At 48.0% G+C, this 24,729-nt stretch overlaps 1 protein-coding gene across 2 annotated transcripts; it reads left to right on the top strand.

Annotated features, from left to right (window-relative positions):
* Positions 1 to 23,563, top strand: LOC310764647 (serine/threonine-protein kinase 35-like). Of its 2 annotated transcripts, XR_014549194.1 has the most exons (4): positions 1 to 478; positions 6,431 to 7,180; positions 17,779 to 19,047; positions 19,109 to 23,563. XR_014549194.1 is itself a non-coding variant. In XM_083618998.1 (3 exons), exons 1-2 carry the CDS (start codon positions 16 to 18, stop codon positions 7,141 to 7,143), a joined length of 1,176 nt encoding a protein of 391 aa, XP_083475124.1. In that variant the 5' UTR covers positions 1 to 15; the 3' UTR covers positions 7,144 to 7,180; positions 17,779 to 23,563. The 2 variants fall into 2 exon arrangements, 1 of the variants encoding a protein (XP_083475124.1); XM_083618998.1 differs by having other exon boundaries at positions 17,779 to 23,563.
* The last annotated feature ends 1,166 nt before the right edge of the window (positions 23,564 to 24,729 follow it).

Raw genomic sequence — 24,729 nt, 5'->3', positions numbered from 1 at the left:
CGCCGCGGCGCTGCCATGGAAACGGGCGGCGACGGCGGCCGCCGAGGGACACAAAGGCTGCCGGAGCGGCGCTTGAGGCGCGAGCGGGCCGCGCCGCTGCTGAAGGAGGGAGCCGCCGCCGCTGCCGCCGCCGCCGCCGCCATGGAGGTGGGAGGCGGCCCGAGCCAGGCGGCGGCTTCCCCGCCGCGCTACCGCCTGGTGGCCGAGATCGGGCGCGGCGCCTACGGCGTGGTGTACGAGGCCGTGTCGGGCCGCAGCGGAGCCCGCCTGGCCGTCAAGCGCATCCGCTGCGACGCGCCCGAGAACGTGGAGCTGGCGCTGGCCGAGTTCTGGGCCCTGACCAGCCTCCGCCGCCGACACCCCAACGTGGTGCGCTTCGAGGAGTGCGTCCTGCAGAGAGACGGCCTCGGGCAGCGCATGAGCCACGGCAACAAGCAGAGCGCCCTCTACCTCCGCCTCGTCGAGACCTCCCTCAAAGGTAGGCCGCGGCGGGGGGGGGCGCCATATACCACCCAGGGGGGAGGGGGGCCACCCATGGAGGGTCTCGCCCTGCATTCCTCGGGAGTAAATGCCCCACCTCGGGAGTAAGGGGCCCACCCAGAGAGAGTCCCCCCCCCCGCCTTTGCTGGCGCTCCTCGGGAGTCGGAGGGAGGGGGTTTGCTGGGCGAGGATCCTGTGCAAAGGTAAGGAGGCTGCTGCTGCTGCTCTGTACAGGCCCAGCACACGCGCGTGCACGCTGCAGCGGGTCCGCGCCTCCCCTTCCCTCCACTTTCAGTTTGTTTTGCTCTTTCGATCTGCATGCTGCTCTGGGGAAAATGATCCCCGGAGTAGTTTGCAAGTCGCTTGTGCCTTAAAATGGGGTGCTTAATGCACGGGGCCTAACGCTGCCCATGTGTTGGGTGTCTGGGAATGCCTACTTCCTGCTTGTGAGTTTTCTTCTGGGGGGGGATGAGGGCAGAGGACAGGTGCCCCTTCCGCCTTGAAAGGCCTGATCCCAACAGCCAGCCTCTTATTAAATGGCATCTGGTGAAAGGAGGGGTATTGGAGGTTTGGTTCAGGGCAAGACTCTATGGAAGGGGGGGAGTTTTTTCTCCCCAGGTTGGTCTGCTAAACTTCCTCTCGCTAAACTGAGGTGTGTATGTGAGGGGAATCCTTCCTAGGGTGCCTAATGTGGAATAATCTTGTCTGGCTACATTCAAGGGATGAAACTGCCCTTTGTATTCGTGGCAGAAGCAAAAAGGTGCGTAAATAGCGGTTGCGTGGCACATGAAACTTCTGTACAGTGGTACCTCTGGATGCGAACGGGATCCGTTCCGGAGCCCTGTTCGCATCCTGAAGCGAACGCAACTCGCATGCGCCGGTCGTGATTCTCTGCTTCCGCACATTCACATGTCATTTTGAGCGTCTGCGTGAGTGGCGAAACCCGGAAGCAACACGCTCCATTACTTCCGGGTCGCCACGGAGCGCAACCCGAAAAAGCTTAACCTGAAGCGACTACAACCCGAGGTATGGCTGTATATGCATACACTTCAAGGTACTGGACCTTGTGGAGATGTTGGGGGAGGGACAGAGAAAAATCCCTATGCAATGTTCCCTATACAGTCATACCTCAGGTTACAGCCACTCCAGGTTGCGTTTTTTTTGGGTTACGGATCGCTGAAACCTGGAAGTACAGGACCAGGTTGCTTCCAGGTTTCGGCGGTCGCACATGCGCAGAAGCACTAAATCATGCTATGCGCAGAAGCGCCGAATCGCAACCCGGGCATGTGCAGATGCGGGTTGTGAACGCTGCGGGTTGCAAACGTGCATCCTGCACAGATCATGTTTGCAACCCGAGCGTCCGCTGTAGATGCCTGGTGTGTGCATACACCAAAGTATTGGGGCCCATGAATGGATCTTTATATGTAATAGGTACACAATTTTAAAACAAGTATGAGAAGGGGGTGCTAAGCATCTTGCTTACACATCCTACAATATACTGGACCCCAGGGCCAGACCATCTGTGAGATGACTGCCTCAGGTGGCAGGATCCACCGGGGTAGCAGGTCTCAATGTAATACACACACACACTTCCTGGTGTAGATCTTGCTTCACCCCTTTTATTGGACCAGCCCTGCTGGACTCCTTTGGTTATGGAAGTATAGCGCAAAGAGTCATGGGGAAAGATGGGCACATCCTCAGTGGGACACAGACAGTGTGGCTAAGTTCTACCTCTAGCAGTGCGCTGGCTGCTGTGAGAACAGTATGCTAGACTAAATTGACCACTGGCTTTTCTTATGTTCTTACCACTGAGCTGTGCCTATTCCCTGAGTACAGTGGTACCTCAGGTTACATACGCTTCAGGTTACATACGCTTCAGGTTACAGACTCCGCTAACCCAGAAATAGTGCTTCAGGTTAAGAACTTTGCTTCAGGATGAGAACAGAAATCGTGCTCCTGCGACGCTGCGGTGGCAGCAGGAGGCCCCATTAGCTAAAGTGGTGCTTCAGGTTAAGAACAGTTTCAGGTTAAGTACAGACCTCCAAAACGAATTAAATACTTAACCTGAGGTACCACTGTATAGGAATATTGCATGTGGTCCTCTTAGGTCCCTTCTCCAAATCCAAGCTGACTGAATCATGTACAGAGACCTGAATCATGTACAGAGACCTTCCTCAGAGAGAGCACTGAGTATGTAGGCCCTGCAAAGATGAGTGAATGCTTACAAAATACCAGCCCCTGAAGTGCTTTTTTATAAAAATCCTCAGAAAGTTTGCTTAACAGTTGTGTGTGTGTGTCTTTGATGGTTCTTTGCAGTTGTTGTCTTTTCTGTTCCCCCTTTTTGCCTTCCTGACTTCATAAGTTGAAGCTGCATCTCATGGTGGCTTCAGTCAGTGCAGTAAAGAGCTCCTAAAGATCTCAACATGATCTTTGGAACGAGCAATTAGCTTGCAGCCCACCTGTAAATATTTTTCCAACTTTGTTCAGGCCAGTCTAGCGTGTGAAAGAGTCATTTTAATGCATATATCTAACCTCTACACATGCACACCTATCTCCTTGTCCCTCATCTCTCCTCTGATAGTAGTTCATTTCCTTTGGGATGAGCAGAGACCTCCTGGAAATAGCCTTATTTCTTTCCTCATACCCAACTCCCTCCACCACCACCTCGGTCTGTATTCCTGTCCCTAGTGGTCCACCTCCACACTAGTCAACCTCGTATGCCGTCAGGAGTCACCGTCGCCATGCCCTTTGGAATAGCAGGCACCACAATTACGCCGAAGGCTCAGGTGGTGAGGATGATCCTCTTGGGGGGTGAGGTGCCTAATAAGGAGGGAAAGAGAGCAAACAGCAACTGAGCTTTCTGTGGGACAATTCTTTAGCAGAAGGTTGCCACAGATTTTCTTTTATTATTTCTCTACATTTAGCGTAGCCTGCGTCTTTTAATAAAGGGCATTCCTTGGACCCAAGTAAATCTACCGCGTGTGGAGAGCGGTGGGGGTGGGGGATGGGGAGAAGAGAGAGCATGTGTGTGGAGCATGTGTGTAGGCAATGCGCAGCCTTGTACCCAGCGGCATCACCCAGTCTGAGCTTGTGCTGGGCTGTGTGCTCTTTGCAAGGCAAACTGTCAGTGTACAGAGCTGGCTTATTATAGCTAAGCCAAGCCCCTTCACGTGTCGGCTGGCGTGCCACGGAGCCTGCTCAGCTGCGTGCCATGCGGGAGCTCACAAAATGCCCAAATGGGCACCACAGAAAAACGTGCAGCATCCATTTGCTGTGCGTTGGCAACCTTTTGAGTTTCATGCTTTATTGCCTCGAACTCACGGCTAGTCACTCACTGTTGCCTCGTCAACACAACATGGGGGGGGGGGTGTCACTCAACATTGGAAAGAGAAGGTGATCGCTAACCCTCCAGTGTGTCTAATTAATATGGGAGAGGGGTGCTTTTCCCATAGCCGTTTAGCTAGTTTTGATGAATTGACTTTCTGCTAATGTGCACTAGGCATCTTAGCAGCAGCAGCAGCAGCAGCAGCAGCAGCAGCAGCAGCAGTAGTAATAATAATAATAATAATAATAATAATAATAATAATAATAATAATAATTTTTATTTATACCCCACCCTCCCCAGCCAAGTCCGGGCTCAGGGCGGCTAACACCAGGTATAAAAACAATTGATCAAAATACAACTTAAAAACAAGATTAAAGTACAGCATTAAAATGCAGCCTCATTTCAGTAGAAACTCAAATCAAAAACTTCAAATGAGGGATTTCACAGTCCAATCCTACACACATTGACTTGAAAGTAATTCTAATTGTGTTCAGCTAGGCTTTCTTTCAGGTAAGTGTGCATAGGGGTTACAGTTTCTGTGTGTGGCTGTTTATACCGTGTGGCTGTTAATTGCAAAGGACGCTCTAAATGGATGCGTATTCCTCATGGCCCATTACTGGCTATGAAATTGCTTACCGTGTTTAATACTTGAGGCGGAACAACCGAAACATTAAATTGTTTCATCTTGGTTATGTTACAAACTTCATGTTTTTCTTTAGAAGGGGAAAAAAACTTAGGTTTGAGGCATTAATGGAACAGGGGGAGCACCTGCGTGGCTTGTAATTTAGTGAATGGAGTGACGCCCATAAGACCTTCTGATTTTTATTTTCTGAGTGCAGCTACGGTCTCTTCAGTTTCCATTTTCTCACTGCCTTCCCTCTCATCCTCTTGTTCACCTCCAGCTTATAACAGGAAAGAATACTCTCTTTTTCCGCCCGCTCCCCCTGTATACAATCAAATCCTTCTAGAGGCCTGTAGCCCACACCCTTTTTCATGTATTTTTTTTTCTTCCTAAAGTTTTTCCTGCTTGCTGTTGACAGGGCAGGATAGCCAAGTGGTGATATAGCCTTCAATTACCATAGCAGTAGTCATGGGAACAGACTTGTTTATGCAAATAGCCTGTGCTCCTGACTATTAAGGAGGCTGTTATCAAAGACCTGGGAGCAACTTATCTCTGGTTCTGTTTGGTCATACTTGGCGTCTTCTCTTTGGAAGGTCTGTTTTGCTATCTTGCCCACTTCCCAAGGCCCTTGGCTTGCTGCAAGGTGGAGCGACAAGATGCGCGAGAGCCCAAAAGACATTTCAGTAGGAAAAGGAAAAGCAATTCAAAGCTTACATGCAGGAGTGTTATTATTTCATATATTTATATATCGCTTAGTACTGTCTTAAGTGGTTTCCCAACATATAAACGTATGTATAATACAGTCATACCTCATGTTACATCCGCTTCAGGTTGTGTGTTTTTGTCTTGCATGCCACGGCAACCCAGAAGTACTGGAATGGGTTACTTCCAAGTTTTGCCACATGCGCAGAAGCGCTAAATCGCGCCTGCGCAGACATAGCGCTTCAAGTTGTGGGCTTTTCATGTTATGGACGGGCCTCCGGAACGGATCCTGTCCGTAACACAAGGTACCACTGTAATGGAACTAAGAGGCTGTAATACCAGATGAAAGAATAGCATCTCAGAATAACAAAAACATAGTGGCATACTTAGACTTTTAATATGTTTCCATGGAAATGAGTCAGTAGCCTGGCAACAAAATACCTGTACAGTGGATGGAGGATTGAAAAAAGGTATGGTCCACAAACATTTGGACCCTTCCCCTCCAACCATAACCACAGAAACAGGATCACCCGTCCTCTCTCCCTCTGGCTAAGGTACATCCACCCTCACAGTGTGCAGCACTCACCCCACAAAAACATACACACACCACAGGAAAATGCACACAGGGCATAGCTTTTGTAATATGGTATCAAATGCTTTTCGTTTCAAAAGCGAAACCAGATTAGCTTGATTGAGCAATAACTTGTCTCCTGGATTTAATAAATTCCATCTGCTGATGGGCTGCGTGCTGGTGAGGACTACCTGCCGTCCCATTCAAGCAGCCAGTTCAGTCAGATGGCTCCAAGTCATTGTTTGCAATGAAACACACCCCGGCAGCCATTTTTGTGGTGCTTTTGTGGCTAGAGGCCTTGGAAGAGGGTGCCTAGGACATAGCTGCTAGTCAGCATGGGAGAAAGTGTATTAAAATATTGCCCGCGGGGTGTCAGAATATTGCTGGAGGTCTGTTCCTGTGAGATCTGAAATGTTGCACAGAAGTCAAAAGTGTGTTGATCTTTAATAGAGAGATTTCTGAAAGCATTTCTGTTCATCTGTGTTCGTCAAAGAGCCAGGCCATGTCCTGACCTGTTGACATGGCCTCCAGTGATGGATTCACTACTGCACATCCAGTTTTCACAAAATAGATTGGTTTAGTTTTGTGTAGAATAGACCTCTGGGACAGTGCTAGGAAGATGTGCTGTCCAATTGCACACTCCTTTCCCAGGTTCCGATTTATCTTTGTAGTCTCCCCGTCTTGCTCATGCAGTAACCCTTCTCCTTCTCCTTTCTCTTCCCCCGGCAAGGTGAGAGGATCCTGGGCTATGCTGAAGAACCTTGTTATCTCTGGTTTGTCATGGAGTACTGCGAAGGGGGAGACCTGAACCAGTACATCCTTTCCCGCAGGCCGGACCCGGCCACCAACAAGAGTTTCATGTTGCAGCTGACGAGCGCCATTGCCTTCCTCCACAAGAACCACATTGTGCACAGAGACCTGAAGCCGGACAACATCCTCATCACGGAGCAGTCGGGCGCTCCTGTCCTCAAGGTGGCAGACTTTGGGCTCAGCAAGGTGTGCGCCGGCTTGACTGCTCGAGGCAAGGACGGAGGGAACGATAACAAAAATGTGAATGTGAACAAATACTGGCTGTCTTCGGCTTGCGGCTCAGACTTCTACATGGCTCCTGAGGTCTGGGAGGGGCACTACACTGCCAAGGCGGACATCTTTGCCCTGGGCATCATCATCTGGGCAATGATCGAGAGGATAACGTTCATCGATGCCGAGACCAAGAAGGAGCTGCTGGGGACCTACATCAAGCAGGGGACTGAGATTGTGCCCGTTGGGGAGGCGCTGCTAGAAAACCCAAAGATGGAGTTGCACATCCCCCAGAAACGCAGGACTTCCATGTCCGAGGGGATCAAGCAGCTCTTGAAAGACATGTTGGCTGCTAACCCGCAGGACCGACCCGATGCCTTTGAGCTTGAATCCAGGATGGACCAGGTTACTTGTGCTGCTTAAACTCAGGTCAAAGTGTTGGTGTGCTTTGAAAACTGGGGTAAGTGCTCTGCAGTTTCTCTCTTCTCTGCACAACTTAGTGGGGCAATGAAGCCATTTTCTGTCTGTTAAGCTGCTTGGGGCTATAGAGACATTCAGTTGCCTAAGAATTTCTTCCTTTGATAGCATTTCCACCTGGTTTACCTTGGTTTTTCCCTTTAACAACCATCAAAAAAATTGTTCTGAGAACTCCGGGTATAGGGCGGTATATAAATTTAATAAATAATACATGATAATAAAACATAACCTACAGCTCTGCTATCTAATGCTGTTCAAATGGTGCAAGAGCAGTTTGTGCATGTCTGCTCCCTTCCTACCTGAATAAGATGAGGTTCTGTGCAGTGAATGAGATTAAGGAGCAAGATGCTGAACCACTAAAAATCAGATCCTTGTTGTTACAAGGATACCGTGAACCCTGTATACAAAGGCAAGTATTTGTATGAATTTGCATACAGGTAAAAAGCATTGTTTTTGAAATAACAGCAGACATCACCTTGAAAGAAGCATTCATCCTGTGTTCAAGAAAAGGGAGAAAGCCTCTTCCAAGATGTTGCTTGCCACCTGCAGTTTTTATAGTCATGTCAAAACCTTTTTTTAAATGCTCAATTAATCAGGAGTGTGTTTAATAGATAAACACATTTAACCAGTGCTCTAATTGGTTAAACATTGCAGCCCTAAAGGCAGCATACTTGATTGCTTCTATGAGAGCAGTGAGCTGCTGTTTATAAGAAAGGTTGATGCACTCCCTTCCTTGCAGATACCTTTCACCCTAAAATTATGAATGCAGTGTCACTCCTGGGTCAATAACTTCAGTGCGTCCTTGCTCCTCCTTTGAGAAGGTGGGCCTGCTCTCCGCTTTTTTCATATTGGTGATGTGAAGCATCAGAATAACCCCTTTGTGTTCTGAAACAAGTATGTGTTGGACCCTCAAGACACTAGTTGCCTTCGGTAGCCAGCAAAGATTTGTGCTTGCAACAAGCAGCAGAGGAAAGGTCAGAGTCTGGTTTGACATCACTCAGTGCTTTAGGCCCAGGGAAAGTGGAGTAAAGGAAGTTGCTCCTTCCCTCTCCAGCTCTGAGCTGAGGCAATGAAGGATGGAGGGGAAAGGTCACCCCTGTTTTGCAGAGTCACAGCAACACACCAAGAGCTGTGAGAAAGCCTCAGTGCTTTCCAAGCATCTCTGCAGACTATTAGGCAGAGGACCCCATTCTTCTGCAGACTTGGGGCAAGTATGCTGCAATTGCCAGGTTAAAAGATGCCCTTTCCACCTGCCAATGGCAATCTGGTGACTGCAGCTGTGAGCCCTTGCTTGTTGGGGTAGTGGTCCTGTGATGCTCTGGGTCCTTAAGTAATGGCTTGGGGAATTTTGCCAAACTTTGTTTTTTATCTCCGCTTCAGAATGATGGCTAAGTTTTAGAACTGCCATGTTCAGAGGCAGTGTATCCCTCTGAATAGTGTGTGCTGGGGGCAGCTACAGAAGGCATCTAAGTTAGCTGCTGCGGGAAATTTGATTCTGGACTAGATGGACCTTTGGTCTGATCCTGTAGGTCTCTTGTGACATGCAGCTGTTCCCAACAGGGGCGAGTGTTAATGGCCATTATTAGCTGTGTGATTTACACCTTCTATCCCATGTTCAGGTTCACTGCAGAAAAGGGGCAGTAGCTTCTGAATATGAACATACGGGCATTAAATAAAAACAGGTGAAAGCTTGTCTAGTTCAGGCATCCATTCATTAGCCGCACTTTTGAATTACTGAATTGGGCATTTCTAAGAGCAGAACTAATATAATAATAATTTATTATTTATACCCCACCCATCTGGCTGGGTTTCCCCAGCCACTCTGGGCGGCTTCCAACAGAATATTAAAATACAATAGTCTATTAAACATTAAAAGCTTCTCTAAAAGTCTTCCATTCTCCTTAGTTTCTTCACCCAGAACCAATGTTCCCACCCTTCCCTCAGTACAAATTACCCATGATGCAACTGCTTCTGGAGAGTCCCTCATTAGCTTCCTTATAGAGGCTTCCTTCGCTTTTGGCTTCACCAGTAAGGAATGCAGTTGTCCTTGTTTTGCTTCACCTTCGCAGGGCTGAGCGAGGGCCGTCCTGCTCTTTTTGCACAGTGCACGCACAGTACTTATAGCTGTGTCCCTCTCACGTACTTGCAGCAGGAAGGCAGAAGCCTCCTCCAGAGTAGGTGCCAGCAACCAGTCAGCTAGCCAGTCAGCAGGGCTCGGTGACCATGCTTTGGAGTCTCCAAATCCTGCCATGTGCTCCTGGATTGAAAACACAGCAGAAACAGGAATCTTGTTTCCCTTCCAAGCACTGCTTGCAAAACACTTTCACATTTCAGGAATGGGAGGACCCTTGAACCATTTGCAAAGCCATATACAAACAATCTGTTACCAAGGATGTGCAGAGAACTTGGCTGAAATTATGGAAAATGGTTGTTAATTTCAGTAGGCGATCAGAATGCTGCAACAGTAGTTGAATGCTGCAGCAAGTGAAGTGATAAATTTGTCTTGGCAGGCCATTTCTTCTCCATTTTATTACAGTAGATTGGCAGAAGCCAATATTTAACTGGACTGCAAAATGCAAGTCAATATGATCTTTAGAGCAAGTAGAGCAAGTATAGGGCACAAGGAGAAGGGGACGACAGAGGACGAGATGGTTGGACAGTGTTCTCGAAGCTACAAACATGAGTCTGGCCAAACTGCTGGAGGCAGTGGAAGACAGGAGTGCCTGGCATGCTCTGGTCCATGGGGTCACGAAGAGTCGGACACGACTAAACAACTAAACAACAACAACATAGCATGAAAAGATGACTACTTAGTAAGTAGCAGTGAGACTTTAGATAACCTGAAGGACAGAGAAAGGTGAGGCATGATGGGAGCTCTCTCTGCCCAGGGCAGGCTTGCACCGCTAGCGGTTCATCACCCTAAATTCAGCCCAGCAGCCGTAAAGGGTCCAAACAACCTTCTGTTTGGCAATCCCCAAAACAAGGGATTTTTAGGGACCTAACAGACCACCAAAAGTGACTCAAGGGCTCCGTTTGGCTTGATGCATCGCAAGTTGTGCAGGCCTCCCTCACGCAAGCCCAAACCATTGAATTGGCTTCCTAAGAATGAATCTGTCTTCAGAGTGCATCCTCTCTCTGCGCTGAAAGCGACCTCATTCATTCCTACCCAGGAAGATTATGTGAAAGGTGCTCTTGGCAGCCTTTGCCTTCCAATTTCCTTCAGCTGTCGGGACTGTCTTGCCCTCCAGTGTACATTCCAGAAGTTACATAAAAAGTGATGTGCTGTTCTTTCCGCTCACCAGTCCGGAATGAGCTTAGATAAGAATGTTGTGTGGGGTGTTGCCTAGTGGTGCCTGTTTAGCTTCTTAAAAATCCTTGTTGAACGGTTACTGTTCTAAAATAAAACTTGTGCACAACTTTTCCATGGGTTGGCCAGGTTTGGTGTCAGGGCTGTGGCCTATAATTTGGCCCAGTTCTGTCTGTGCTGAACTGTCAGCAATGTTTAGGCAACACGATGACCATATACATCCACCCCCTTTGTTCGAAATAAGATGGGTTTATGAAACAATTTTATATTCTCCCACCACGCTGACGGAGATCTACGAAACAGCAGTCAATATCTGGAATCTCTGTTCAGTGTTGGACATTATATTTGCTGAATACACAAAGCTCCACAGCTTGTCTTTCATCATACAAAGTCTGGTACCTCGCTTCATTTAAAGATTTTCAGAGACTTTGTGACTAAGATTTCATTTTGAACTTGTTATTGTTTGAAGGAATTCTATAAAGATTGTCTATTATGTATGTATACGGTCATCCTGTTGCCTAAACATTGTTTATGTTCTCTTTTGCAACACAGGAGTTTGTTTGGATACTATGTGCTGAACTGTCAGCAGGATTTCAGGCGGAGTTTTATCCCAGACGGTTACCTTCTAGTCATTAGTTTGAAGGTGCCAGTCTTGTGCCTGTGACCATCTACCTGCCTGGCATGCTCTTCTGCACACCTTCCTTTATCCAGTCCTATATTTGATGCAGCTTTTAAATTCCAGGAAGAAAGTTCTCTCCAGATGGTGGATGTAGCCAAAATGCATCCTGTGCCCCAATCCTATTGCCACATCTCCTTAGGAGACATTGCATACATCTGAGATTATGCCCAATGGGGGGGGGGCTCAGTACCACTGTGAGACCATGCTTGATGTGGGAACTATATCTTTTAAGTTCCTAACATCCTCTTCTTAAGCAACCTTCTCCAAGTTTTCTAAGAAATGAACATAAAAGAATTTCACTCCTTCAACCTCCATGAATAAACACATGTTAAAATTTGTCTCAAGTTTGGATCCATAAGCTAGTCTCTGATGCAATTGCAGCCGTATCTGAAACTGGTAAAATAATAGGGGCATAAGTGAATCCAAAGGACAGGGATCAAGGAACTTGCAGGCCAGTTAATGTCTGTTCTTCCTAAATTGGTAGAAAGCATTCTTAAGGATAAAAACATTGCATATAGAAGAATAGGTTTTGGCAAGGAATAGCTAACAGGACTTTATGGGCTTTTCCATAGCCCAATGATACAGCGGACTGTTTGCATGCAAAAAGGTCCCAGATGAAATCTGCAACATTTCCAGATAAGACACCTCTCTGCTACCCCGGAGAGCCACTGGCAGTCAGTGTAGACACCGTTGAGTTAGATCGGCAGTTCCCAAAGTGTGGTCCTGCCCCCGGGGGAGGGGCAGCATTACTTAGCAGGGTAATGGAGGTGTAAATGACTATCAGGCATTGAAAAGCAGGAATCACTGGTTATTAGTTTTGTTCAATTAATTAACCCAAATAGTTTTAATTGGGTTTTGAGCAAATGTGCAATTAATTGTTACTGTTTTCAATTTTAATGTGCTAGTATCTTCTTTGGTGGGTTGTACAAACTGCTATTCTTAATCTTTTTACAGGGTAGAGGGCATGGGTTGAGTTTATGGAAGGAGGGGGTTGGCCCCCAAATGTTTGGGAACCACAGAGCTACATAAACCCATGATCTTGATTCAGTATAAGGCAGTTTCCTCTGCTTGCAAAGAGAAAGATCTGTCTCACTAACCTTTTGAAGTTTTTTGGGAAACGGGCAAAAGGAAGTACTTCTCCACAGCATGATATTAAACCATATTGCAAGATGTAACAAAGGGTTAGGTGGCTTCTAAAGGCAATTGTGCTGATTCCTGAAGGATAAGGCTGTCAATAGCTGCCAGCCATGATGGTTGTATACCACCTCCAAAATGATGAGTACCAGGCATTGGGAACAGTAAAGGTAAAGGGACCCCTGACCATTAGGTCCAGTCGTGGCCGACTCTGGGGTTGCGGCACTCCTCTCACTTGATTGGCCGAGGGAGCCAGCATACAGCTTCCAGGTCATGTGGCCAGCATGACTAAGCCGCTTCTGGCAAACCAGAGCAGCGCACGGAAACGGCGTTTACCTTCCCGCCGGAGCGGTACCCGTTTATCTACTTGCACTTTGATGTGCTTTCAAACTGCTAGGTTGGCAGGAGCAGGGACTGAGCAACGGGAGCTCACCCCATCACGGGGATTCGAACCGCTGACCTTCTGATCGGCAAATCCTAGGCTCTGTGGTTTAACCCACAGCACCACCCGCGTCCCATTGCGAACAGTAGGAGAAGCTATTGTCCCCATGTCCTATTTTGTGGGCATCTAGAGACATCAGGTTGGCTGGGTAGGTGTTTGATCTGATGTGGATGAATTCTTCCTTTTTCCTGCTCATGGGGGTTTGAGAGGCGTGAGGGTACTGGCATCCAAGATCCTTTCTGCTTTCCCTCCTCTCTCTTCTCCCCCCCCCCCTTTTGGGCAGCCTGTGTTTTGCCATCTGCAGTCACTCGTGCTCTGCTAACATGATGCTGCTGCTGAGTTGCGTAACCAGGCTGTGCCCTCGGGGGAAATCCCTCCTGCACATCGCTTCAGAATGGTAAAATGCAAACGTAATAGGCACTGCGAGGGCACAGACCTGCCCTGTGGCTGTTTATTCTAAGGCCCAGCTGCCTCTTCCACCCACCCTGGGCCAGAGCTGGTAGTGTCTCAATGCAAAGCGCAGCTGCAGTGAAGAAGAGGCTGCCCTGTTATGTAAGGGGCAGGGACGTGCCACTCTGCATATCCCCCTTGCTCGCTTCTGAGCAAAGTGCCAGCCATGTGCTCTTAGAAATGGGTGTCGTGTTCTTTAATGGGCACTGATTTCCCGCTGCTTTCATTGGTGCTGTTGGCTTCTCATCCTGACTTGAATACCTTGGAGAACAGAGACGCAGGAAGCTGACTTATAGCGAGTCAGACCATTGGTGCATCTAGCTCAGTTTTTGTCTACACTGACTGTCAGGATTTCAGGCAGGAATTTCTCCCAATCCTTCCTGGAGAGGCAGGAGATCGAACCAGCAACCTTCTGCTTGCAAGGCAAGCTCTCCCACTGAGCTATGGCAGCTGAGGCCAGATTTCTGCAGGCGCTGGAGTTTGCTTGTTGCAGTGCTCTTAACGTAATCATTTAGCCTGGGCCACAAGCCTATGGAGCTGCCTTATACCAGACTATTCAGTCCATTAGCCCATTCATTCTTCCTTGTGTGTGAGAGGTTTGACGGCGGGTACATGTCCAGTACCTGCCCTACTTACTGAAATATTTTTCATGGAAGATGCCTGGATTTGAACCTGGGACCTGCGTATTGGTCTTGTCCTTAATTAGTGAGCCATAGGCCCCTCCTCTCGCATGATTCATTTGCGTTCAGGGGTTGATGTGAGCTGAAAGTCACCAACCTTTGGCTCAGTCAGGGCATGCTTGTCTCTCATGCTTGTCCTGGGATAAGTAAATAATGTAAACACTCCCCACCCCCACCCCGGTCACAATTCCTCAGAGATTCACAGTGAACTATCAGTGACCTAGAACAGGCAGCGAGGAGGAGTGGTTGGAACACACCCTACAATTCCTTGTTGATGTAAAATGGGGAGGCTGTCCTAACTATGACAGAAATGGAGACTTGCTTGTTCACATGAGCGCTTGCTAAATCACAAGGGAATGATTTCAGAACTGAAGGCAAGAACTGTTGTGCCCAACCAGCAGAAGATGAGGATCTCTGGACTAAAATGCCTCTCTGTACAGTCATAGCTCGGGTTGAAGTCGCTTCAGGTTAAGCCTTTTCGGGTTGTGCTCCGCAGCGACCCGGAAGTAATGGAGCACGTTACTTCTGGGTTTTGCCGCTCGCACATGTGCAGATGCTCAAAATGACGTCATGCGCAGAAGCGGTGAATTGCGACACGTGCAGACGCGCAGTCGTGGGTTGCGTTGGCTTCAGGATGCGAATGGGGCTCCAGAACGGATCCCGTTCGCATCCTGAGGTACCACTGTATCTGCAGTAGGGTTCTTTCCCCCATCTCAAGCTGAAGTGGGAAACACAAAAATCTCAAAGCTTTGCATTTGCCAGAGCTACTGCTCTGTAATGCCTTTTCTCTTGCTGGTGGTGTTTGAATTCACCTAGACTGTTGCCCTCTGCTTGCTCTGCAAAAAGTGTTTTTTGACACACAGGAGTGTTTGCCTGTCATCTGCACCAACTTGTATATTAGGCAGGACTGATCCTTGGTGTGGCCTTCCTTTTCACAGGGTCAGGGCTAGTGACTAAGCCTTTTCCTTCCATTGGCAAGATCAGAACCATTAATCTTGCAAAGGCTTACATAAGACTTATTGCCATGATCTAACTTGATGGTTGTCATGTTCACTCCTGCGAATTGCAAGGGTTCAGGTAGACCACTGAGGGGCTATGGATGCACGCACAAACATATTGATGGAATTTAGGTAATGGGGTGTTTTTCTCCCCAGCCCACTGATTTATAAGCATAGTTTGTGTGTGTTTGCGGAATACAGCAAACATACCAGTTTTGGATTATTTCAGTATTTGGAGTTCCATAAAATTCGGAATTTCTGGCAAAGATCTGAGGTGACGAAAGAGATGAATAGGATTAGGAAGAGTCAAAACTTTAGTTTTTGTGAGGGGGCCTATGATGTTTGCAGGAGTGAGATATATTTGCAGTGACACCAAGTGCACAGTCATGTACGTAGAAAGCCTCAAACGATACATCAAAATCAGAGCTTTTGAAATGACAGCACATTCCACAGGGTCTGATAGGTCAGGCAGCATCTTAAGCCGAAATTTACCTGCTTTCTGCTTCAGCTGATTTTGTCAAATAGGTTGCCCTGTCTGTTTAAACGTTGCTCTAATTGCAGCAGCCTCACCTGAACCCTCCTCTCTTAAGGGGCCAATTTTAACTGTATCTAAGCTCCATTTATGAAGCACCTTTGCCAAATCCAACAAGAAAATTAGAGCCTGGGAAAATGCATTGCCAATTATCGCATACCCTTTAACCATTATTTTCTGCTTGCAGCTTCCTCCAACTAATTGGGCTTTCCACTGGAGGGTTTGTCACAAGAAACTTGGTTCCTGAGTTTGGATGCTGAAGCGAAAACTAGCCTAAACCTTACTCCCAGGTGCATTTTGTCAGCGAGGTATGAGGCAGGTTGCCTGAGTTATGAGCCCAATAATTGGCTTAATGCCTCCTTACGCTCCCAGCCAGGCTAACTTGAAGTCTGTGCAGCGGGGGCAAAGCTTGTCTTGTTCTGCTAATTCAGTACAGAAAGCAACACCTGGAAGCTCTGTGCCTTTTAGAACTATTAAGCTGCAGGGCTGTGAAACAGAAAATCTGACCATGCTCATCAGTTAATTCTCACCATTGAGAGCTAAGGGCTAAGTGACTTAGATGTGATGTCATTCATGTTATATTTAGCATTTATAAAGGGCTTTGTGTACAGAAGACTGAAAATACATTCTAGCAACCCCTACAATAGCCCTGTAAAGGGACTGATGAAATCATGATGTTACTTTAAGAGTGAGCTAGGATGAGATCTGCATTGGAAAAAACTCTCCTTCACTTTTACAACACACCAGCTCTGGCTGGGGATATTTTGCTGGGCATAGACTTGTGCTATCTAGATGGAAATAGGTGCTTTAACCCTTTCTGCCCCCGCTGCAGTCCTGATCCTGGTGAACTTTGGGACATATCTGCTTACTTTCAAAAAACTACAAATCGCATGAATGTTGCGTGGTCCAGTTTGACATTATGACTCCCCCATTATGGTCCCAGCCTCTTTCAGTGCCTCTGTTTAGAAGTGACCGTGTAATAAGATTCTTACCCAAAAGATGGTGACACAAAATGGGGAAGAAAATGCAGTTCACAGGGAAGAAGAGATCAAGGCCGAGGTAGTGCAGCTGCCTGTAAGCCCAGGCCACAAGATGCTTGAGCAGATGAAACCAGAACTGAAACACTGTGTGTGCACTGGAAGAGGCCAAAATTAGCAGTTAGTTGGGGGACTGTAGCGCTTGAACTGAGCATGTAAAGCATCATGTAATAGCCAAGTGACAGCGGTGTTGGCGCAGCTTGAGTCTCCTGCCATTTAAGGTGGAGGTGAGCTGGAACGGTGCAGACGGTTTCATTGTGTGGAGGACAGGAGATAGAGCAACTGTATAGAGACTCTTGATTTTAGCCTTTGGAATGAAGCGAGTGCTCTGAACTTCTTCAGTTCATTGCAGCAGTCAGCCAGCTTCCCCTCCACCGTCTGCAGTGTAGAGGAGTTGGTGTTTGGCCAGGAAATCTACAAATGCTTGCTTTCGGCACTCAGGGGAGAGAGATGCTGCTGCCGCCTCCACCACCACCATTGCAACTTCGATGAAACACTATAATTACGCACAGACCTCAGAGAGCCGCAGCGGAGAAGTTACAGGATAAACTGCAGAGCAAAACACTCAGCCAGCTTTGCAAATGTGTCTGGTGACACTGGTAGAATGCTGATACACTCGACCAGAAGCTTGTCCCTCTAATCTCCAAGGTCCTGGGGGGATCTCGTTGCTGTTTCACTGGGACCATTGCCCAGCCCAGGTGCAGCAGTCAACACCAGGGAGGTCCTGCACTGCCTTTGGGGCCCTTGTTTTAGGGCTAAAAGGCGGTTTGCGTATATTTTAATTTAAAAAGATCTTCTTAAGGGGCAGGTGGAATCTCTGAACAAAAGTCAAGGACATCCCTGCCTTGTTAGAGGTGGAAGTGCCTCATTGGTTTCTTCTGATCAACCACAGTTGCTGCTGGCATCTAACTGGGAGACTGTATTCCTTGAGGAAGGAGATAAGACCCCCAAAAATTGTTTAAACAAGCCTATCCAGATGTTTAAAACGTTGATGCGTGTTTAAATCTGTTTTTAATCTATTGTTATTTTAACTTTTGGATAGGCTTAAATTATTGTTGCTAACTTTTCTCGTTGATAATTTCCATGTTTTATCTTTTTTGTAAACTGCTTTGAGGATATGTTTTTACAGTGAGGCAGTGTGTACATATGATGAAATGAATCATAAAATTGATGGGCTTGGTATGCCCATTCTTCTCTGCCAAGGCTGGTTGTTTGTGGCCAAAGGAATGCAAAGGGTTTGAAGCCCAGCAAATGTAACCAGTATTTGTTTGACCAGAGTTGTCATAATTCATTTTCTTTTCTCTTTCTTGATTTCTTACCAGGGACCTACAATCTCCGCGATTTACATGCATAGAGGAAAACTGAGGAGGCTCCAGGCCGATCACCGGGATCTCTGGCGACGTTAAGCATCGAGATTCTTCTTAAAAGTCACATGAGACACCTAAGAGGAGCAGGAGCTGTTGTAACCCATTTCATTATTGAGACTCTTAAAAGTTTATCAAATTTATGTTCCCCCCTTCTTCTCCCCTTGTTCCCTTTCCCCTTCCCCTCCCTTCTGCTCACTCAGCTTTGCTGACCAACTAAATCTGTGCACATACTTCTGGAGAATTCCTTTTTTACCTAAACAAAATACGGGGTTGGGATATGCAAAACATTTTTTTCTACTGCTGCTAAACACCAGAACTCTGGGTCCAAGATCTGTTTTTCTTACTGTTTGTTTTTAGCTGGAAGAGATTCAGAAGGGATATTGGGAGTCCTAGAGCTGAACACAACACAAGTTGTCAACTCTAGAGGTTGCTGCTTATTTGGGGAACAAAAAGCAAAGATAAACCTTTCTCCTTCTCCCTTTCCTAAAAGTGTTCTTCACCAGTGGAACTTGGCAATAAGAAGTCATGATTACAAGAATAAACTCTTTCCTTTTTTACGTGGCCACAGGACTACATGCAGTGCGGTGCCTGAGAAACACCTGCAGTTTTGCATGCCAAATTTCACAGGTCAAGAACATAGTATTTGGAGGGGATGAAGAGAGCCTACAGATGGGCAGGTGTTTTTTCTGCCCTTGAAAAGTCCACCAATGGGTTTGGTGGCTTGCTCGGCTACTTAAATGACCGTGAGAGCCTGGACACATTAAACTGATCCCTTAACTTTGGGCTCATTTTGGCTACTTTAGCTTGGTAGATCTTGCCCAGAACTGCCTTGGTGTAAAGAGAGTGTGTATTAAGCCTAGCCTAGCTTGCCCTTGGGGCTTGTTTGTGCTAGCAAATACTTATACATAACCCACTCAAACTCACACTTAATACCCTCCCTCTCCTGCAGTCTTCTAGTTTGAAACACTCTTAACTCTTCCAAATATCCCATTTCCTAGCTGGCATTCCAGCAATTGTTTTTAGCTGATCTCTTCCAGCGATGAGCGGGTCTTTACACTAAACTTACCAGCTGCCGCAGAGGAAGTTTCTAATCCTGTCCATCTCTTCTTCCATCGGTCTTGATTGGCAATGGTGCTACTACTTTGGGGATGAGGCTGTTTGTTCCAGGCACTGTCCAGACCCATGGAAGTGAAGGGAGCGGCTTTGCCAAGCCAGCGCAATTCGGTTTACACTTGTTGGCAGTCCACTTGCTGGGTTGCCCGCATACCTCCACACTACTACTGAGGCTGATGGCTGCGGCCGTGGCCAGGATCGGTGAGACTCTGGAGGAGATGCTGTGCTGTTTATTCTGCGGCTCTTGGAAGGCCATGAAAGAAGTCTCTGCTTTGCCCACTGTCTTGCTCTTTGCATCCCCCTCTTTCTGGGATGTGGGCAGCCACAACCAGGGCACGAATCAACCAGATTCTTCCCTGGATGGTTATTTGTGGCTGAGAAGGCTTGCCTGCTTATTTCAAGGCCTACCATTTGCAAGTCCTGGTCTCAACTGGATTTCCTAACGCTGGGGATCAATTTGTGTTGAACTTCCTTTGCACACTACCCAGAAAAACCCTCATTTAATTAGCTGTCAAGAAATCTCGGTGTAGGCTATAGACTTTTTGCTCTTGATCTAAGCCACGACCTCTCTGTCTGTCTGTCTCTCTCTGTCTCTGTCTCTTGACCCTTCAGTAATTCCCTTAAAGTGAAAATGATTCACCTTGGCTGGCCTAGAACAGGGTTGAGGAACCTTTGGCCCTCCAGAGATTGTTGCAGTTCCTATAATCCCTGACCACTGGCCATGCCACTTGGGGCTAATCTACCAGTTTCCTTGCTGCTGAACTAGAAGGCTCCAGGTGATGCACAGGTCTTGCTCCTCCTAACCAGGAATATATTTCAACCAGTTAGAACAAAGCAGCTTGAAGTAGGTGAGGCAACCATAGAACAGCCAGAGTCTCATAGCAGCATTCTTTTGCTCAGCAATTCGTCCTCTGTTGCTGTTCCAAACAACCGTGCTCATGGCCAGAACAGCAAGATGTGTTGATGAGGAGAAACAGTCTGTCGAGAAGGTTCACCAAGGGTTGCTTTGAGTTTGCAACTCGGTTAGCTGGCAAGTTTTGAAACCAAGAGATCAGTGAGATCCTTAGGCTTAACCCTTTCATATTTCTGAATGCTAGCAAGATAGGCGGTTTCCCTTCCTCTTCTCCAGAGCATCTGTGTGTAGCGGTCTTTGTCGGAGTAGATTAGTCCTTGCTTCTCACTCCTGCGCCTTTGAGGTGAGAGGCAAGGAGGAACCCACAGGAGCGGGTGCATGACCCAGACCCTGGGATAAGCTCTGCAAGCAAATGCCAACCCGTAGCCCAGTTCATCCTCGCTGCTTCTGGGACTTCAGGCACACATGCCCCTCTCGTGCTCACGCTGCAGTAAATGCTTGTGGTTTTGTGGTGGTAGCTTGACCATAGTGCCTTTATTTGGAGGGGGTGGGGCTTGAAGGAGACAGCATTGGGCCAAGGAAGGAGTTTCCCCCTCTCACTTGTATTCCATTGTTGCCCCCAAAATGTCGTGTCTTCCCTCTTATTCTCTGGGGCAGCTTCGTTCAGTTGCCCACGGAATACAGCTAAATCTCTTCAGAAAAACCTTAAATGTTTTTGCATTGTCCTTGTGAATCTGCAACAAACTTTTAAGGGCAGGGTGGGAAGTCTGCAAGATGGCATGTGAATGAGAGCAGCGTTCCTTCTTTGAAAGAGCAGGCACACACGCAAGTTTCTCTTGAGGAGACCTTCTGCCCGATGAGCTGCTCCCATTTCTGGATGCTGTCCCGTTTACGGTTGTTTGTGTGAATGCACCGATCCTTGGAGTCCCATACTGTAGCCTGGTGTTTCGTCTCCCAACTTCACTCCTATAGGGATGGGTGGCAAGAATCCTTCATCCTTGGATGAATTTGGCATGGGGGTTGCCAGCTTATTCCTGAGGAATGTGAAATATCACTGAAGGTCCACGTCACAGTTGTTTTGGAGGGGTTTGACTGACATCACTTTCATGCGTCGTGTGTATGACTTTACATTAAAACTGTTTACATCCATGTCGTTCGAAGCTGGCAGTGTGGGCTCAGACCTGCCAGACATTGTCTTGTATGGGTACGGCAAGCGACAGCAGACGGCCTGAGGGGGGAATTTCACAACTGGCTTCCAAAGTCCCTGACCACTACAACCACCACCTCCCTTTCCTTTGACTCCTCCTTGTGTGTTGCAGGCATAGCAGACCCAGCCACAAAATTAGCAGCATTGCTTGTTTTAGTAATTTCTTTTGCAAGCACACAGTGGGTGCTGTCACCTTCTGTACCAGAGTGAGCCACTGTGAAGTTGGGATGGAGGATGAGGACAGGGTGACTCCTAACCCCACCAGAGGGTACAACTGTCCCAGGGGCTACTGCTGAGCAGTTTGTTGCAGCACTCCTGAGAGTTAGGACTGCCACCTCCTCGCAGGCTATTTTGGACGTCCTTTTCAGGGACAGCACCATTGGTAGAACCAGGGCATGAAATTTTGGGCCATAATAGCACTGTCCCATCAAAAAGTCTCTTCCTGTGCTGCTCATGTCATGCTCCTGCGTGAAGCCTCGGGGCAAGCAGGCCGTGATGGTCCTCACCAGCCTTTCGTGGTTTGGTTGGATTACAATCCTTAGGGAAGGTTGGCCAGTGATATTTGATGCCCCGGGCGCTTCCATGCTTCCAGTGCTGCTCCTTGAGAATTAAATACCGCAGGAAACCCACCAGTTTCTCTTAAGCTAACGTGGCTGTTCTCCTGGCAACGTTGATCCCTTTTCTCCCCCTCCAGTATCTCCCTGAACCTTGTTTTTCTTCCATGGCAGAGGTCAAGGGGAATCAGTATACTTAAGGGGCCCCTCTTTCTCCTCCTCATTCTTCTGCTGCTGCTGTTTTTAGGATTGAGGTGCTAATAATGGGTGGCAATTGTCTTCCTTTTCCCCTGGCGCTTTGGTTCCCTCAGGATCCCACTCAGACATCTCCAAACACTGTCAGAGTAGAGCAATAAACATCCCCCACCCCTGGTGGGAGAGAGAACGCAGTCTCTGTGAATTCCTTGTCTTTCTCCCCCTCTCTCCCTATATGCATTTGTCTAGTCCGGATTTAACCTTGCTGGGTTTCACTCTAGCACAGCTTACAGTTTAAGCTAAGGGGTATTTTTTACCTGGGCTGCACCCGGCTTCTCCTTTCAACAAAAACACATCTCTGAAGCAAACGCACCTAAGAGACTGGATTGCTCTTCCATTTAAACAGACTTGCGCCCCTTCTATCAGAGGTTGTATGTGGAAGGGCAGAGGCACAATGAGGGACTTAAATCCCCTCTCTCCGAAATAGACCTCTCCCATCCACCATTGGCTTGGGGAAGAGGCTGTTGGATCTCCCTCTTGTGACATATGTCACCGTCTGTCGTTTCCCCAATCTCGGTGTTTCTCAAACTTTGGATCTCCGGTTGTTGGACTACAAAACCCATCATCCCAGACCACTGGTCCTGCTAACTAGGGGTGATGAGAGTTGTAGTCCCAACAACAGCCAGAGACCAAAGTTTGAGAAATGCTTTCCTATTTACTTGAGTCCAAGGTACCTAACTGAGGGTGGGTGACCAGTTACCTTGGAAGCTGCTTTTTGGGTGCCCGGTGCCATGTGTCCACTCAGCATGGACCGCTTCCTCGGCATGAGTCTTTATCTCCGGACGTCCCAACGCAAGCAGCAGCTTTCCGCTGACTGGAATGAAGTGTCTCTTGCGGAAAACTGCCCAGAGCTACTATCTGGGTTGCTTTTCTGCCAGGCGTTTTCAAGTCATGGGACGCCAGTGCTTGATCGGCAAGATGGAAAAGCCAACTCACCCCTCCTTGCTTGGATGTGTTTCTCTGCTGTAGAGCTTTCCTAGTTGCGAGAAAGCAGGATGCATGCATCAAAGTCACAGCTTCTCGCTCAGGTGGTCACTCTGTGTTTAGCTGTACCATTTAAGAGTGTAGGTGAGGTCTCGTATATGGAAGTCACTTGTTTTCTTTTAAAAAAACCCACCACATGGGAAACTGGCATGTCATGGACAAGAAGATCTAGCCGCCTCTCTGCCCTACACCAAGTTTTCTGAGCAGAGGGCTGGAGGAGTACTCCATTATGCACCACCACCACCCCCCAAAACACATCCACACACACTTGCAGTCTGAAATGACACAGCAAAGGTAGCCCACCTTGGTCTGAACTGGCCACAGTCCAGCCTCCCCTCCCCCTGCCTCCAACCTCATCCCTTTCTCTCTCCCATTTTTTCCCGTTTGGTCCAGTTGCGAGTTTGGCCCACCTTAAGCTTGACTGGACATGGTGTCTTCTTAAACCTGGAAAACCTGCACACACAAGGGAAAGGCTTAAACCCAGACTCCAAAACACAGTTTCCAATTTTGCAATTTCTCATTTTTCTTTGCACAGAAGCTGGTAACCTAGGACCTGTGTGCGCGCGCGTGTGTGTGAACAACTTTATATGTTGTTGGTTGTTGTTTTTTTTAAGCTATTTGGTTTACTTGGGTTGGTGTGCGACCTTGTATTTAAGTTTCTTGAACACTGTGGAAACCCTGATTGTGTATGAATGGCAGCAGTTTTGTAAATTAAAGAAACGTTTGTGTGAATAAACATAGAGGATGGGGTTGAAAAGCCATACCCAGTTTTGAGATGAAGCGTCTTTGTCTTTGTGTTCATTATTCCTTTTACAGCTATGTTTGGTAGGCGGGGATCCAGCCATGGGCACTGGGGCATGGGGTGCCACAACCCTCCCCCCCCCCTTTTTTTTTTAACTTGACCACCAGCAGCTGTGGAAGGGCTTGGATTAACTTCTCCTGATGACAAGCTTCCAGAAGATGAAAAGCTGCACGTGTGATGCAGCAGCAAAAAAAGCTGATGCTATTCTAGACTTCATCAACAGAAGATTAATATCCAGGTCAAGGGAAGTACCGTATTTTTCGCACCATAGGACGCACCGGACAATAGGACGCACCTTGTTTTAGAGGGGGGAGAACAAGGGGGGAAAATTCTTCCGCTCTCTGCCCAGCGCCCCTTCAGCGAAGCGGCAGGAGGCAGCTGCGCAGAGAGGGGGAGAATTTTCCCCCTCTTGTTTTCCCGCTCTAAAACAAGGTGCCGTTTAAGGTGCGTTCAGGCGGCTACCTTGGAAGCCTGGAGAGCGAGAGGGGTCGGTGCACACTCCAGGCTTCAGGTTCCTTTCGACCTGCTCTTTGGGGCTGGTGGGGGGAAGCCCACCACCAGCCCCAAAGAGCAGGTGCGGAAAGGCGCAGCGGAGAGGCTGCTGCCATAGTCACGCGTCACCTCTCCAGCTGGGAGAGGGTCGCGGGGGGCTGCTTTAGCCCCGCGCGCTCTCCCGGCTGGAGAGGCGACGCGCGGCTATGGAGGCTCCTGCCATAGCCGCGCGTCACCTCTCCAGCCGGGAGAGGGTCGCGGGGCTATGGCGTCTTCGCTCCATAGGACGCACACACATTTCCCCTTCATTTTTGAAGGGGAAAAAGTGTGTCCTATAGAGCGAAAAATACGGTGATAGTACTGCTCTACTGTGTCGTGATCAGATCACACCTGGAATGCCCAGTTCCAGGCACCACCATTTAAGAAGGATGTTGACAAGCTGGAACATGGGTAGAGGAGGGCAACCAAGATGTTATAAAGGTTCTGGAAACCAGGCCTGATGAGGAGCGGTTGAAGGAGTTGGGTATGTTTAGCCTGGAAAAGAGGAGATTGGGAAGAGATAGGATAGCCATCTTCAGATATCTTGAGGGCTGTCAATGGGAGATGGAGCAAGCTTGTTTTTGTGTGCTCTGGGGGGGTAGGACTC

This window comes from Podarcis filfolensis, assembly GCF_964270895.1.
Source record: "Podarcis filfolensis genome assembly, chromosome: 6".
NCBI lineage: Eukaryota > Metazoa > Chordata > Lepidosauria > Squamata > Lacertidae > Podarcis > Podarcis filfolensis.
This window is presented reverse-complemented; position numbering and strand designations above follow the sequence as displayed.